The sequence below is a fragment of the Indicator indicator genome, chromosome 5, assembly GCF_027791375.1.
Source record: "Indicator indicator isolate 239-I01 chromosome 5, UM_Iind_1.1, whole genome shotgun sequence".
Lineage (NCBI taxonomy): Eukaryota > Metazoa > Chordata > Aves > Piciformes > Indicatoridae > Indicator > Indicator indicator.
Window position 1 is genome coordinate 44,333,262 of NC_072014.1, and position 17,856 is coordinate 44,351,117.

Below are 17,856 nucleotides of genomic sequence, written 5' to 3' on the forward strand. Positions count from 1 at the left end.
TAAAGGACATCTGTTCGGTGTTTCAGGACAAGAGTCTTGTGTGATGGGGAATTAGGGAAGGCTCACATTTAGCTCTTCTGTGCTCTCACTCATGTTTGGGAAAGACAGAAACCTACTTCAAGCACAGATAAGGATTAGCATTTTGGATGATAAAAGCTCTCACACATGAACGGGCCTCTTCTTAAAATCAATGAAATAAATTAGACTCCCTGTTTAGGAGCATCTGGCACCCTCAGAGCCCAGCTCGTGTAATGATATCTGTTTATTAAAAAGAATTATGTAACAATATGGCTGATTTAGTTCAAGATGATTGGCTTAGCAACTTAATTGGACTATGCAGTACACCAGAGCAAAAAAAATAATTTAATTAGCTCATTCATTTGTGGATGACTGGAAGCACTGCACATCATGTGTGCCTTTTTAAAGGTGTGCAGCCATTTGAGGCTGCAAGGAGCTGAACCTTTTCTACTTCCACAGAAACTGCCTTTGCACCCATAAGACCATCAGCACCAAGCTGATGTGCAGCAGGACCCCAGCTGAAGCCCACAGAAACCAGCAAGAAGTTTGCTTTGAATCCAGAGAGCACTTGATGACTCCTTGCAGCCAAGGGAACCTTTCTAGAGGAACAGCAAAACGGACCTGGAAGAGTCAATCTCATTTTCCTCCACTGTGGTCTCTTTTCCTCCCGAGCTGAACCCCCACCCTCCAGCTCCCAGATCCTGTTAGTATTCCGTTCCAGAAAGTAAACGTGCACTATGCCAGTTTTACATTCATCCTGCTGCAAGGTTTTATTTCCTCTGCTTCCAGGATGAGCACTTAACCATGGAAAACATGCTCTTGCAGCTGTCTGCTCTGGGAGGCCACAGCCTCTCAGCTCAGACACAGCAGAGATTTTTTTAGTATTATTATTGAACCTCTCAGTAACACAAAAGCGATGGAGTTAATTACCAAAGCATGTTCAAATTACTTAATATCCAAACAGTATTTTCAGAATGGCATTTGAGAGTGGCTCAAATTCGAGATCTCTCTGCTTTAGTTCAGTTCCAAATACAGTTTGCTGTGTCAGCCAAAGGACTGCTCTCTTGGGGGCAAATTCCACTTAAATGGAGTTAATCACATCAGCACAAGTTGTTTCTATACTCTAGTTTTACACCGATTTAAATAAAATTAGAGGTTTGGATGTTGATTTCTCTTGTGTTGCTAACTTCAGATACACTGAGTCCTGGATGGTTTCTTTTTCCATTTCTATAACTGAACATCAAACTCCCCACTTCTTTCCCACCCCCCAAAGCACACAGAAAACTGAGACAAAAACCTAAATTAAAATCAGAGTGAGGATTTGACTTAAAACATAAAAGAAGAAACAGGGCTGGAACTGCATATTTATCACACCCTGTTGTACCTACATAGAGCTGCACATCTGGTGTGCAAGATAATGCTCTGTTTAGAGACTGTCTTACCAGCACAGAAAATTGGAAATGAGTTGCAAGTCTTAATGCTACATTTGTCCACTACTGGGAGCAAGTGAGGCCCTGGGTTGCGCTCTTTTTGTAGGCTGTGTGATTTGATTTCCTCTGTTTTTCGGCTCTGTAAATAGTGTAGGCATGGAGGAAATCAGAAAAGCAATGGTTCTGCAGGAAATATTTTGTGCCGCACAGCTGAGAAGGTTTTATCTCTTCCCAGACTGTATAGCCAGGTCTCACTGTAGTAGTAGCCATAGCAAAAAGGAAGAGATGCTTGACTGAAGCCAGAGGTGGAGCAATAGAAACCACAGGACCTTGTTCATTCTTTTCTCATGTAATATAAATCATTAAACCTCTGGGCAGTGGTTAGCCATTCCTGACCTGCAGCAGAGTCTATTCTCACAGGATTGCCTGGTCTGATAATTCATTCTGTCACAGGCACACCTGTCACGTATCTGCACGAGTCTGTCCTGTAGCTATCAGACAAGAGAAGTCCCATCTGCAGCCCACATGCTGCCCAGTCACTTCTCACTGAAACTCCTGGGTGGCTGCATGGTTCTGACCTCTGGTAGGGAAGGTTTTCCTCCTGCAGGCATGCAAAATACAAGTGTTTTGTTACCAGAAAATGACCCAGGTGTAGTACATTCAGCTTTGGACTTCATGCACAGGAAAACAAGGACATCTCTAAATGCAGAAAATCAGACTTTGTTTGACCTTTTCATACTTCCATTCTTCCAAAGGAAATGCTTTCTCTTGTATGTGCCTGCCTGAATGCCTGTTCAGCACCAGGAGGGAGGGAGAGGAAACCATGACAAGCCAGGAAACAGAAGTCGAGACTGTCTGTCTCTAATGTAAAACCTGGTATTAGTCATGTGCTCTTGGCATAGAGCAACAGGCAGGACGGCACCAGGGAAGAATACAGTGAGCAGGGAGACTGTTGGCATGCTGCTGACCCCTGTTCCTGAAAAGGGGAGCAGTGGCAGGGGCATCATGGTCTGGTGCTGAGGCCAGGAAAGCAGCATCCCAAACCAGAGAGGGGCAAAGAGTGGAGTCATAACCTCTGCCTCCAATTTATCCTGTGTAATGACCATGAAGACAAAAGGAGGAAAAGCAGCTAAGTGGGGCATGCTGTTGGCACCTTGAAGAAAACCTCTCCTCCTGAGTATTGAGCAGCAATGAAGTGCACATCAAAATATTTGAATGTTTTGATCCATATTCAGATATCAGAGTTTGGGCTGAAATTCAACTGAGCTCTAAGCAAAGTGGAACACGAGTCTCATGCAGCTTACCGGCACTACCGAGGTGGTGCCCTGTGCTGGCTGGAAGGAGGTGTGCCAAGGTTTTCTTTTCTCGAGTGTGATTCGGGAATACCAACTCTGCCCAGTGATGCCACGTGTTCGAGCCTCTTGTTCTCTGGATGTAGGTGATAACAATCCTTGTTTCTCACTGCGAGTCTGGCCACCCTGCTCTCCTCTGTGCATGGCTTGTGGACAGAAGCAGTGGTTGTGCCCCAAACAGAAGGTTCCCTGCTTCAGCCTCAGCCAAGATGAACGGGAAAACCAGAGCTATTTACTCTGCAGCACACTAATGTGCACATACATTGCTTAATTTGATGGTCATGCCTGGTCCAGATTAGGTTTGTACCTGTGGGTGATCCAGGCATGCAGGGAACTGGCAGGAGCCTGTGCTCCCTTCAGCCTTACCCCTGTGCAGCACTGCAGGCAGGTAGGACAGACAGACAGAGAAGCCCTTCCTGAGATGGTTCATCACAAGCCACTGGCACTTTCCTAGACAGCAGAAGCTGAAGTGTTATGTGATGTAACACAGTTTATTGCAACGTTATTTGATACAACACACTGCATTGGCCTGTTCCTGGAGATGCAGATTTACAAAATCACATCTTTATTGCAGATTCAGCCATGCATGTACGTATTTAGAGACTTCAGAAACCCTCTGTAATTGAGGAAGCAGGGCAGCACATTCCATTTTCATACAAGAGTGTACTTGTTCCTGTCAAACTGCCTTCTGCCCCATGGCAGGCAGCTGAAAACACTTACCAGAGCTGTTCTTTTGTCTCTCATATGAACACTACCAGCCTTGCTCTAACCAGCAGTTAGGTTTAGATTTGCTTCCTTCTTTGATCTCCACAATCTGCGTGAAAACACACATTAGACACAAGAAGGAACGTGTGATGTTTGAAGCCTGCCTTCACTTACACATCATCACACTTACACATCATCAGTCCCACAGTCAAGCACAAACAGTCCAAAAGGTTCCTGCAGTGCATTGATGACCACTTTCTCCTGCAAGTAGTTGAAGAACCAACAAGGAGACGTGCAATGCTGGACCTGATATTAACAAACAAAGAAGGACTGGTTGTAGATGTCAAGGTTGGAGGTAATCTTGGTTGCAGTGACCACAACATGTTAGAGTTTTATATCAATAGACAAAGAAGCAGGATGATAAGTAAAATTTCAACCCTGGACCTTAAAATGGCCAACTTTGCCCTCTTCAAGACTCTATTTGGAAATATCTGGTGGACTAGGGCTCTGGAAGGAAGGGGGGCCCAAGAGAGCTGGCTGATGTTCAAACATTACCTCCTCCAAGCTCAAGAGAAATGTATTCCCTTGGAAAAAAAAAATCAAGTAAGGCAAGCAGAAGACCTGCATGGATAAGCAAGGGACTCTTAGTAAAACTCCAAAACAAAAAGGAGGTTTACAATATGTGGACAAAAGTACTGCTCAGCTAGAAGGATTATAGAGATGTAGCCAGAGAATGCAGAGATGCAACAAGGAAAGCCAAGGCCCTCCTGGAACTGAATTTGGCCAGAGGGGTGAAGGAGAACAAGAGTTTCTTCAAATATATCAATGATAAAAGGAAGGGCAGGCAAGAGGTGGGCCCCTGCTGAATGAGAGGGGAGATACAGGAACTGATGATGCAGAGATGGCAGAGCTGCTGAATGCCTTCTTTGCCTCAGTCTTCACTCCTAAGACCAGCCCTCAGGAAGCTCAGTCTCTAGAAGTAAGGGAGCAGAACTGGAGAGATGTGGACATTCTGCCGGTCAGTCAGGACAGGGTTAGAGATCTCTTATACATCTGAAGACACACAAATCCATGGGCCCTGATGGGATGCATCCATGAGTGCTGAGAGAGCTGCTGATACTGTTGCTGAACCTCTCTCCTTCATCTTTGAAAAGTCCTGGAGAACAGGAGAGGTGCCTGATGACTGGAAGAAAGCAAATGTCACTCCAGTCTTCAAAAAAGGCAAGAAGGAGGAGCCAGGCAAGTACAGAGCAGTCAGCCTCACCTCCATCCCTGGAAAGATGATGGAGCAGCTCATCCTGGAGGTCATCTCTAACCACATGGAAGACAAGAAGGTTATCAGGAGTAGCCAACACAGATTTATCAAGGGGAGGTCCTAACTAATCTGATAGCCTTCTATGAAGTTATGACCAAGTGGTTAGATGAGGGCAGAGCAGTGGATGTCATATATCTTTAACTTCACTAAAGCCTTTGATACAGTCTCCCATAACATCCTCATAGAACAGCTCAGAAGATGTGGCACAGATGGCTGTTAGTGAGGTGGATTGCAAATTGGCTCCACAACAGGGTTCAGAGGGTTGTCATCAGTGGCACAGAGGCAAATTGGAAGTCTGTGGCCAGTGGTGTTCCCCAGGGATCTGTACTGGGTCCAGTTTTGTTCAATATCTTTATCAATGACCTGAGTGAGGGCATTGAGAGTACCCTCAGCAAGTTCCTGATGACTGGGGGGGTTGGCTGACACCCCTCAGGCTGTGCTGCCATCCAATGGGACCTGGACAGGGTGAGAGCTGGGTGCAGGCAAACCTCATGGAGTTTAATAAGTGCAGGGTCCTGCATCTGGGGAGGAGTAACAACAGGCACCAGGACAGGTTAGAGGCTGCCCTGCTGGAAAGCAGCTCCACAGAGAAAGACCTTGGAGTGCTGGTGGACAGCAAGTTCTGCATGGAACAACAATGTGCTCTTGTGGCCAAGAGAGCCAATGGGATCCTGGGATGTATCAAGAAAGGTGTCCAGCAGGGCTAGGGAAGTTCTTCTACCTCTTTGCTCTGCCCTGCTGAGACCACAACTGCAATACTGTGTCCAGTTTTGGGCTCCCCAGTTCAAGAGAGACAGAGGCCTGCTGGAGAGAGTCCAAGGGAGAGCCATGAGGATGATTTGGAGACTTGAGCATCTCCCCTGTGGAAAGAGACTGAGAACTCTGGGGCTGTTTAGTCTTGAGAAGAGAAGGCTGAGAGGGATCTGATCAATGTCTATCAATATCTGAGGGGTGGGTGTCAAGTGGAGGGGGCCAGCCTCTTTTCAGTGGTTCACAGTGATAAGACAAGGAACAATGGGTTCAAACTAGAACATAGAAGATTTCAGCTCAACATGAGGAGAAACTTCTTTACAGTGAGGGTGACAAAGCCCTGGAACAGGCTGCCAAGGGGGGGTTGTGGAGTCTCCTTCTCTGGAGACTTTCCAAATCCACCTGGATGCATTCCTATGCAGACTACCCTAAGTGATGCTGCTCTGGCAGGGGGGTTGGACCTCATGATCTCTTGAGGTCCCTTCCAACCACTGACATACTGTGAGACTGTGATACTGTGTTTCTGCTTATGAGCTAGCACCTCCTAGCTCTTTAAAAAATGTTCTTCCTGACTCCATTTGTTGGGGTTTGAGATTACTCATGCCACTTGCTAACATTCATTCCCAAAGCCATTCTTAAATCTGTGGTTCTGTTTCTTATACAGATTTAGGATTTGGCTACTGAATGAAAACAGACATGTTTTGGACTAAACCCTCTCAGCCAGCAGGTGAATTAAGCAGTGACCTGCAAGTCTCCTCGGCCATTATGGATTCTTCTGACCTGGCTCCTTCTGCTTTTTAAAAAGCTGTGAGAACTGGGAGCTGGGGTTGTTTAGTCTGGAGAAGAGGAGGCTCAGGGGTGACCTCATTGCTGTCTACCGGAAGGGAGGCTGTATCCAGGTGGGGGTTGGTCTCTTCTCCCAGGCAACCAGCAGGAGAACGAGGGGACACAATCTCAAGCTGTGCCAGGGGAGGTTTAGGCTGGGTGTTAGGAGGAAGTTCTTCACAGAGAGAACGATTGCCCATTGGAATGTGCTGCCCAGGGAGGTGGTGGAGTCGCTGTCCCTGGAGATGTTCAAGAGAAGACTGGATGAGGCATTTAGTGCCATGGTCCAGTTGATTGGGTTGGGCTGGGTGATAGGTTGGACTGGATGATCTTGGAGGTCTCTTCCAATCTGGCTCATTCTAGTGGCTGTTGTCAGAGTTAAATTAGCAAGCTCTGCTTGGGAGCAAGATGACAGAGAAGCTCAAGATGACAATCAACTGAAAAAGCAAACTCCCCAAAGAAACTTGAACAGTGAGGTGCAAAAAGAACACTTGGGGTTTGTTATGGTGCATGCTTAGCCCAGGAGCAGGGAAGAAAGTCAAAGGGCTTGCCAGCAGAATAATGTGGGTAAAGTAGACATCTGAACTTTGGGGAAAGAAAGCTGTTGTGAGTGAAGACAAACAAGTCCAGAGACCTTTGATTCCTCACTGAGTCCTTATCTAATCTGAGCTCCCACTGATGTTCTGCAGTCAGATGTGTGGGGTGCAGCTGGCCATTGCAGCTCATGTATCCAGGAGCACCTGCACACCAGTTTGCATTGGCCATACTAGCCCAGGAAAGGCATCTTAAGGTTATGCTTTTATGCAGTCTTTCCCCTAAACACCCTTTGTATGCATCCAAAGAGAATACTTCCTGCTGCCCTGTTTCTAGGGTTGTACATTTTCAGGGAGACACACTTTAGACATGTGCCTTAAAAGCAGTGTGCTGGAGTCTCATTTCCCCAGCCCAGCCCTCCTGGGGGGCATTTCTCTGCCTGAAGTGCTTGCTTCACCAACTGCGAGCACCCTGCCAGTGCAGTGCTTTTTATACAACTTGAAAATGTTATTCTTTATATGCCAACTGAAATACATCAAATGCTTCATGGGATGAGACCAAATGAACACTTGGGGTGATGTGCACAGTAATTCAGTCAGAGAAAGACTGGAATATGTGAAGTTGTGTGGAATGCATTTCCCGTTTGTCTGATCTGGATCCGGCCTATATGCAGCAAATAGGTTTGAAATAATATTTTATATGCAAATGGCAGCAATTTGTACTAAGTCCTCTTGTGCTAGAGTAACATTTCCATCTTCCTCAGGTCCTCTCCTGTTGTTACACTGCGTGTACGAATACCTTAGATACTAACCATGGCAGTAAGTTACTGAAAGGGAACAAGCCAGGGATGTGCCGTGACTTTTTTTCCAGTCAAACTAGTCACCAAACTCATCTCTGCTCCCTTTTACAGACCCAAGTCATGGACTTATTATAGCAGGACAGATCACTAACCAGCTTTTAATTAAGACCTCTTAAAATTTAGATGGTGACTGGATTTCAAATTTGGACCATGTAATTTTTAAAGTGTTTCAAGGCTATCTTTTCATGTTAGCACTGACACTTCATGTACCTAGCACTGATCTTGAATGAGAATAATCATGGCTTGTTTGTTTGTCTTTAAAAAGCATCCAAAAGTCCAAGGTAAATAGGTGGGAAAGTGCTCAGGAGAATACTTCGACTTTAGAAAGGCTTTAATTTACAAAAAATTGGACCCACAAATCTCAAACTGCTCCAGATCTTCTATGTAGGAACAAATTGAGGCTGAAAGAAGTTCTGTTTTCCCTTTCCTTGGGGACATAAAAGATGTCTGAATAAATTAAAAAGGATTAAAACTGGGTTTCATTAGGACCTTACAGTATGAAGTCACTGTTACTCAACCGTTATGCAGCACACAATGGCTGCAGGTGTGGCTGGCTACTGCTAGGCAAAGACTAATATTGTTTCACTTAAAACTTAATAATAAGGTAGCTTCAGTCAATGACTTCCTCTTTAAGAGAGTAATTCATTTAGGAAAGCAGCATGCATGCATGTGTGTAGGCAGCACTAAAATAGCTCAGAGTGCCCCGATGTGCTACCTCATGCTAAGTGGTTTGAAAGGGAAAGATATTTTAATTTAATTTAGAAAACTGCTGTGGTCTCCCAAGCACACTGCAGGGAGAAGAGAAACTGTGAGCCAGCTGCCCACTGCTCCTCGGGCAGGTGTGAGGACAGGCAGCTCTGGGCCCAGCTCCAGCCTCCACACCTGGCTGAGTGGTACTGAGGAAGACAAGCCTTAGTCCTTGCTGCATCCCAGGTCAGTGTGATGGAGTCACCTCTGCCAGAGCAGGGGGGCAAAGGCAGCGACAAGGGGATGCTCAGCCCCAGCAAGGGACAGGTGCTGGAAGCAGTCCTGGGAAAGTGCTGGCCAGGCTTTGCCCAAAGGGCCTCCACTTCCTTGAGAAGATGTAAGTGGAGAAGCTTCCTCCCGAAGTGTCAGCCCACAGGAAGCCAGCTGGAAGTCAGCTTTGAACTTGACTTTGTCAGCCATTCCCCTCCCATCCCTGCCCAGCTGATGGGCTCTGGGATCCAGGCACACAATTCTTCAATAGCAGGAGGATTCAGGGGGAATCACCAGGAGTCACTGAGCAGCCCCAGTGAAGAGATCCTTTAGCAGAGGGGTGTTGTCCAGGAGCTCAGGGTGACCGCAGCTTCCCAGGATGTCAGCACAGAAGGCGCTTACAGCAGCTGGGAGCTTTGCTCTGTGGTGTCCCTAAGCTGTGCTTAAACCGTGGTCTGAGGGTCACGGGAGCTGTGCACAGCCAAGGGCATGGCAGCTCTCCACAGGCTTGTCCTGCCAGCCCTCCTGCAGGATGCTCACCCAGCCAGGAGTGACACCAGCAGAACAGCTGCTGTTTAGAGTTCTCTGCACCAAGCATTTCCTCCCAAGCTCCACAGAGTCCCACACCCTCTGACAAGATGCACCTGAGCAGTGAAAGTGAGATGTTCAGAAACTTGGGATTTGCTTCAGCTTGCTCTCCCCTCACTCCCCAGCTCCCATTAAAGCACCAGGGCTTGCAAGCATTCAGAGCCTTCCTGGAGCAGGCTCTTTATCTCCATCAGGGTATGAGAGGTTGTTACAAGAGCAGGCTGCAGTGAAGCAACACCACAATCTCAGGCCTTATTTAAATAATGCTGCTCATTGCCCATTAAACTGTAACTTCTTGCTTTAAAACGGGATTAATTAAAATGTACAAGAATGCAATTCAGTTACATTTTATGCTTCAGCCCAGCGCATGCTTTTCATAAGTCATTTCCAGATGTAATATTCAGGGCAGCATGGCATTCTCACTCCTGCCATTAGAAGCACAAATGCCTAGAAAACCTGCTCTTTCCAGAAACTTGGCAGGAGTGTCACCAGTGGTAGATTTTTCATCACATATTACTTGGGTCATTACTGATTTGCCAGATAATTGTATCAGCCATCTAACTTTCCACAGTATCCAAAGTGGCTGAAAATAGTTTGCTGCAGCACCTTTGTCTTTTAAAGGCCATTTGGGGCTTGTTATTTTAATCCTTGTGCAGCCTGATTTATCACTTCAAACATCTGTCAGCTGTGCTTTGTCTTGAAATTAATAGTGATGGTGTTACTGATTTTTCAACAGCAGCTGTTAGAGGTTCATTAGTTAGGCTCTCAAAGGGAGTAGAGATAACTGTAATATTTTTCTTTGTTAATCATCTCTCACACATTGTAATAATACAGAGCTCCAAATCTGCTAGAAATGCACAGCTCCTCTCTCCTCCTTACTTGTCAGAAGCATCCTTTTATTCATTTAATCTGCCTCGATTATTAAAACTCTCTCTTCATGATGCGCTAAAAAATTGGCTAAGGGCACATGAGCAGGAAGATAAAACCCCACCCTCTGCTGCATGGTGCTGGGTGCAGGGGGAAGGCACCTGGGTTCCCAGAGTTTGCATCCACATATGAACAGGCTCTGAGGAGCACACTAAGGGCTGCTCCATAACCGAGTTCCAATTCACATTTTACAAGGGCAGAGAGCCTCCTTGACAGCTCCAGGAAAGGTAGCTTCCTTTCTGACAGATACAGCACTTGTCTGTTAGTGCATTTTTTTCTGTTCCATAAAGTAGTCTTAATGGTTAACTCTGATCCTTAAAGCATTTCCCACACCAAATCCTTGCCAGCCTGCTCCCAGATGAGTGCCACAGTGAATCCTGCTAGAAGCTTGAAGGGATCTGAATGTCTGTGGACTCTCCTGCAGCAAGAACCTATCAGTGCTGCTGCTGGTTCAACCAGCAGTGCTCACCAACAGATAATTAGTGTTGGAAATTAGTATTTTAATGAACTGGTCTCAGCAAATGTAAAGCAAAATCTCTTAGGCATTGAAGAAATAAGCAGGAGAGAAAATTATTGACTGTGAAGTTGATGTTTAACAGATGGATGGTCAGCAGGTGCTGTCCTGGCAAAGGACTCCAATGTTCTTCTTTCAGGTCGTGGTAAGAGGAGGGCCCTACAAGCTGTTGCTGTTCTTAGGGCCATGGTTTGGTGGGATATGGTGTACAGCTGGACAGGGCAGTGTTTTGTGTACTGTTGGACAGTCTGGGAATGGGGCAGCTGAGAAACATGCCAGCTGAATAGGAAATGTCTTCTGGGAGTAACCAGAGGCAGATCTTCACCCCAAAGGCAGAGCACAAGTTCTGTACACTCACAGCACCAGGGAAGCTCAGTGCAAAATGGATTGCAAGAGCGCAGCCTAAATTGCAAGGAGCACCTCAAAGGCACCTGGACACCAGCTCCTCCCTACTTTCTCCTCAAAGGTGGCCTGGTTTGCATCAGGCACCACAGTCATGCCAGGTCTAGGGGGAGGTTGTGCAGAGTGCAGAGACAAACAGCTAGAGGTGCCTGCTTGAAGACCCCTGCCAAGAGAAATGTCTCCACAGCAGAAGCCTTGGCATGCACTGGGATAGGCAGAAGACACAGGCCATCGCCAGACAGGAACCCACACATCAGCTCAGGTTTCATCTTCCTTCTAGTTACCAGGGTTAGAAACTACTTTTGGATGCACATTGATTTTTTTAAGTAAGAGTTTCAGCTTTTAGCCATCTGTTTTCTTCAGAAGTTCCACCTAGCTGGATGATTCCATTAGTGTGTCACAAACTCCATGACCTCCCCATTTTTGCGTGCTGCATGACAGTTGGACTCTGACACAGCTGACAGCACTGTGTCGCCAGTCAGGTGGAACATGGACCTGCTCCACCAGAGAATTCCCTTGGCCATCCTGCTTGGAACCAAAATTCCTTCTCAAACTTCATTGATAGATACATTTATAGATGTAATGTAAGCTTCCTGCATCTGTAGTAACTGAACCAGATGCCTTTGACAGAATGGTTCATGTTTATGTCACTTCTCCACTCCTGCCTTCTGTATAGCAAAAAGAAAAACTTCTCGGTAGTTTCAGACAAAATTACCAGCTGTCCCGCTACAAACAAAAAATAAGATACCTGTTTTTCATCCCAGGTATCTCTGTCTTAGATGTAGGAACGAAAAGACCAAACCAGTAGAAAGAGGTCTTTGGGAGTAGAAGTTTTTTGGCAGGAAGCCTCTCTCAGACAGATTTTCTGTTCTCTCAGCAAAACGGCAGATCAGTGCAATGCATGGAGAGAATTTAAAAGCTGTCTGTGCTCTAAGCAATTTATCCAACTGAGGCTGGAGGGTATGCTTCAGAGGCCCTAACACTCTTCATCAGGCCTGTGGGGCAGACAGCATGGATTTCCCACAGACACATTTGGAAAAGAAACTATTGGCATGCTTTGTTTCTTAATTCCACTCTTTCTTCTTTTGCTTCTTCTTCCTCCCAGTTTCTTTACTGAAGTGCTGGTTTAGTAAAATATTATCTTCCTTTCTCACAGAAATTGGAGCATTATAAAGTGATTTTTTTTTTTGTTCTGTGAAATATGATACTGGGTTTGAAGTATGTGTATTGTTCAAATATATGCAGTGAATTCTTACCCTGAACTGGAGCTTCCCCCACCATACCCCCTGGGTTTAGATTGGTATTTTTGTCTGCGAGTTATTTGGATGTCACCATCCCATATTCTCATTAAAGCTGTCTACTTTTTACCTTCCCTGGCTTTTAGGTGTAGACAGATGTAGACAGAGCTCTTTTGAGGAGGAGAGGCAGAGCCCCTTTCAGCGGTGCACTGTGAACCACACCTCATTAGCTGCCCACACGCCTGCCGCCAGAGCAGCAGCAGAACTTTGTCACCCCGCAGGCTGGGAACAGCGCTGAGTCGCACGCTGGCTTTCATGTCTCCAATTTGTGTGCTCTGCCTTACCTTCTGCACCAGTCTGAAGCTGATGAAAGGGAAGAGGCTGAAACGTGAGCGAAAGTTTCAGGCTTACCCTTACCATCATTTCTCTTCCGGGGGAAAAGAAGGCTGGAGCCAGGTGGGTGTTGGGCTCCTCTCCCAGGTGGACCAGTGACAGGACGAGATAAAACAGCCTGAAGTTGTGCCAGAGGAGGCTTAAACTGGATGTTAGGAGAAGTTTCTTCACCTAAAAGGTTGTCAGGCACTGGAACAGGCTGCCCAGGGCAGTGGTGGAGTCATGATTCCTGGAGGTATTTATAAGACGTGTAGATGAGACACTTATGGACGTGGCTTAGTGGTGGCCTTGGCAGTGCTGGGTTAGTGGTTGGACTCGATGGCCTCAAAGGGCTTTCTAATCAAGCACTTCTGTGGTTCTGTAGTTGTCTTGAAGTGTGCCCTTGTGACCAGTAGTATTCTGTGACTTTCAGACAATAGTATGTCAGAAAGTATTCACATTCACAGCATTGAGACCTCGTTTCAGGCTGCCATTCCTTATCTTCTCTCCGTCCCTTGCCCACTGTGCCTCTCAGATGCTTTCCAGCCGTGCTGCAGAGCAATGGCTCCGGGGGAAGCCCCATTGCCAGCCCCCTACAGCTGGCTGCAGTGCAGCAGTGCTGGCTGCCCCTGTCAGCAGGGTGCCCCCGCAGCAGCCTGCTGCAGGGAGGAACTGTTTTGTAGCATTCATTTACAAGCACAAAATTTAATGGGCTGTGAGGCTGGATCATGGAGGCTCTTTTGCTGCTGAAGCAGCTTGTCATTCTAGTTTTAACTGCAGGAGACAGGGCAGAATTGTTAAAGCAAGCCAATTATATTAGCTATTGAACAGGGGATTTCTGTCCACACTTCCCTGTGAAAGAAAGCAGCAGCAGCTCTGTGAGCTACTTCCCAAACGACAACCTGCTCACATGACTGGGGATTTTGGGAAGTATGGGTCCTGTGTCACCATCCAGCTCCAGATCAGCACTCCTGACAAGCCACTCCCTGTTCTGCAGTTCCCCCTCCTAAAGGAGATCTTTGTTGCAATCAGCATGCTGAACCCTATAGTCCTTCCTTCTGATCTGTTTTCAAATGAGGCAGAAAGCAAGCAGGTGAACTCTCAGTTTCTGGCTTTCATCTTTGTACCAGAGCATTTCAAAGAGTCTGTCACTGCCCACCGGAGCCAGCAAGCCAGTTACAACCACTGGCTGCTGTTTATTTCTTTGCAGTTTAGCAAGGGAGAGGTTGTTCACGTGTAGGAAAGTGTTTCAGCGCCTGGAGAGCCAGGCCTTCCTGAGTTATAAGGTCCAGCCTCTCTTGTGAACGTTCATATCACACCACCCTCATCAGCATGGGTAAATGGTGATGCAATTTCTGTGGAGTCTATTTATTCACATGGAGAAATAATTCCCAGCTTTTGACAAACTGGAGTTGCTCAGCTAGCCAAGCTACCAGGCAGGACCTTCAGTAACATTGAGGTCCTGCTTTTGCTGGTGTGCTGCTCACACTTCTCCTTTCTTCCAGGCTGCAAACTGCAAGGGCTGCTTCCAGAGCTGCACAGGACACAAAGACCCTTCTCTAAACTTCCAGCTGAGAGGTCTTTTGTAATTTCTTTTGGGTTTTGAAGTTTGACACTAGCAAATCTCTGCTCACTCTGTTCCTTCCCACCAGCTCAATGCTCAGAGCATTATATGCCACAGATGGCTTGTGAGCTCCTCATGGGTTAGGCAGGGCTACCAGGCAGGTAGTTGGCATCACCAGGACCTGGGCTGTACTACTAGCAGCTTGAAGCCCCCTGGGCTGGCTGCTCTTCAGCCACCCACCATGACAGGGAGAGTCACTGTGAGGGTCCCTCATCAGCTGCACCATAACAGCAGAAGCACTTGGCTCAATTAAAAAACAAGCAGCCAAAGAGGTGGTCACGTTTTAGCAGTCCCGTCATCTCAACTACCCCAAGTAATTTTTGTACTCTCTTCAGAAATGAAATACATTTCAGAAGTCAGTTGTATTTCTTTGGAGCTCTTTTGTTATTTTCCCAGTGTGAGAGCCACACCCCTGCTCTCAGGCCCTCAGGTATTCAAATACACTTTTTACCTTGCAAAAGCAATTCCTAATAAGTGGTTTATCTCAACTCCTCTATGCTTGCCTAATTTAAAATACACCTTCTGAGAGAAAACACAAACTGCAGGCCGTGGCAGAATGTTAGCTGCTGCCTACAGAGCAGGGTCTACACTCAGTTTTCACTTGCTGCAGCTGCTTTTGTCTAATTCACACTGGCCCAGGTGCTAGCCAGGAGCTGCAGCTGATGGCAAAGTCAGTAGGAGAATCAGTGCAAATTTCAGGATCTCTGTGAAAAGGAGATTTTGATTGAGCACAGAGCAGGACCTTGTTTCTTGGGGCAGGGTGACCTGCACAATTTTGTTTTCTCAAGGGAAATCCAAAAGCTTCCCAGCAGATTTTTTTGGGAGAAGGGGTTGAAAATAAAAAATTTCCAAGCCAAAACCTGAGTATACCTTTGGGCAGCTGAAGATGAAGGCATCCTTAAGGATTTTTCCACCTCTGTTAATTCACAGCTTTCGTTGCTAGCAAAAGCTGCAGTGAAAAATGAAAGTTAATCCACCTGGCAATTATGAAAGCACACAGGATTATAACGTCCTGAAAAACAAGGCTGGGACTAGGTGGAGCAGCCATGGCTCTCTCATACACTTCTGCTGAAAGATGATGCTGTTTAATTCCTGAATTCCTTGAAGCATTCCTGACAGCAATCACATCTGCTGCCATAAAACCCATCCTGGCCTCTGCCGTTGGGAAAAGCCGATTTAATAATCAGTAAAGTTCAACCTCAGCTTGTTGTGATGAATTATTGGAGCCCCTTATCATTTGCTTGGGGAAAAAAAAAAAGACAAGGAAAAAAGGCCGCAGTGGAACACAATTTGATGTTTTCCCATGGAATTGATGATGGGCTGAGTTTTTATTAATCTTGCTGGGCTGCAGTGTAAGATGCTGAAAAAGCTAATCTGAGATGATTGTGTCTGGCTAATGCCTGTGCTCCACAGAATTGATATGGCCTGTCGAGACATAAATTATTTAGCCTCTGATGAATGTGTTGAAGTCATTGACTTCTCAAACAGACCCAGCAGAGCTGTTCCTCTGCCTCACCCTGCAGAGAGGGCTCTGTGCAGCCCCGCAACGATGCCGGCTTGCTAGGGCCGAAACGAGTGCGAGGGAGCCAGAACAGCAGTGACAGGGCTGCATCAGTGGCACCAAGAGAAGACCACGAGGTACAGCCTCAGGGATGGAGGCAGTGCAGGGTGAAGAGACCAGAAGAAGCCTCCCCTGCTACAAGTTTGTCACCGTTGAAACAGGGTGGGAGGAGGTAACTGAGTGCCACCTCCTTGCCACCACCCCTGGATCCCTACTGGTGGGGGCTACAAAGCTCACAGCAGGCCAGTGAGCACTGAGCAGTGCTTCAGAGCCCCTGTCCCCACAGAGCTCTTCATTGCAGATAATTGCTGAGAGGTTTGAAATGATTCCTGGCAGGAGTGAAGCTGTGGAAGCAATTGCTAGTGGTTGATGAGCAGCCTGGAAGAAATTCCCAGAGCATCCAGACGATTACCTCTTGCAGGTGTGCCTTGCCCATGGCCAAGTTGTGGGAGCAAGTTCCAGATGAATCCAGATGTACCGAGCATTTCCCGCTAGCAGTGTCTCACCAACTCGGGCTGCTTTCTCTGAAACACCTCACAGGGACCCTGGAGCAGGTAGCTTGCTTTTATTTTCTACCTATACAGCATCTTACAGAATCACCGAATGGTCCAGGCCAGAAGGGACCTCAAAAGGTCATCCAGTCCAACCTCCCAACACTCAGCAGGGACATCCCCAACTAGATCAGGCTGTCCAGGGCCTTGTCCAGCCTCACCTTGAATATCTCCAGTGATGGGGCCTCAACCACCTCCCTGGGCAACCTGTTCCAGTGTTCCACCACTCTTGTAGTAAAGAACTTCTTCCTCACATCCAATCTCAATCTGCTCTTCTCTAGTTTGAAGCCATTGCCCCTTGTCCTGTACCTGTAGCCCTTTGCAGTCTCTCTCCATCTTCTTGTAGCTCCCTTCAGGAACTGGCAAGTTGCTATTAGGTCTCCCTGGAGCGTTCTCTTCTCCAGGCTGAACACCCCCAGCTCCCTCAGCCTGTCCACATAGCAGAGGTGCTTCAACCCCCTGATCATTTTCATGGTCCTCCTCTGGACCTGCTCCATCAAGTCCATGTCCTTCCTATATTGAGGGTTCCAGACCTGCACACAGTGCTCCAGGTGAGGTCTCAGTAGAGCAGAGCAAAGTGGCAGAATCACCTCTCTGGCTCTGCTGGCAAAGCTGCTTTGGATGCAGTCCAGGTTGCCATTGGCCTTCTGGGCTGCAAGCACACACTGCCTGCTCCTGTCCAGCTTCTCATCCATCAGTACCCCCAAGTCCTTTACCTCAGGGCTGCTTTACATCATCTCTTCCCCCAGCCTGTACTGACAGTAAGGATTGTTCCAGCCCAGGTCCTGCACTTGCTCTTGTTGAACCTCACAAGGTTCACCTGGGCCACCTCTCCAGCTTGTCTAGGTCCGTCTGGATGACATCTCATCTCTGGTGTATGGACAGCACCACTCAGCTTGGTGCCATTTGCACACTGCTGCTGGTGCATTCTATCTCTCTGTCATTGATAAAAATATTAAACAGCACAGGTCCCAGTAGGGACCCCTGAGGGACAGCACTGTCACTGCTCTCCATCTGGACTTCAAGACATTGAGCACCACCCTCTGGCTGTGACCATCCAGCCAATTCCATACCCACTGAACATCCACCCAGCAAATCCACATCTCCAGCTTGGCCAGCAGGATGTTGTGAGGACTGTGTCAAAGGCCTTGCAGCAGTCCAGATAGATCACATTCAGAGGTCATCCCTCATCCACTGACACAGTCATTTTGTCATAGAAAGCCACAAGGTTGTCAGGCAGGATCTGCCCCTAGCAAAGCCCTGCTGGCTGTCCTGAATCACCTCCCTGTCCTCCATATGCCTCAGCTTGGCATCTAGGAGGGTCTGCACCATGA

The 17,856-nt window shown here is 47.1% G+C and overlaps 1 protein-coding gene across 1 annotated transcript in view; it reads left to right on the top strand.

Annotated features, from left to right (window-relative positions):
* NXPH2 (neurexophilin 2) overlaps window positions 1-17,856 on the top strand; it is a 41,689-nt gene that overhangs the window by 17,958 nt on the left and 5,875 nt on the right. The window contains exons 2-3 of the mRNA XM_054381276.1: window positions 12,645-12,802; window positions 15,934-16,048. Coding sequence (XP_054237251.1) covers window positions 12,645-12,802; window positions 15,934-16,048 — 273 coding nt within the window. The remainder of the gene's footprint in view (window positions 1-12,644; window positions 12,803-15,933; window positions 16,049-17,856) is intronic.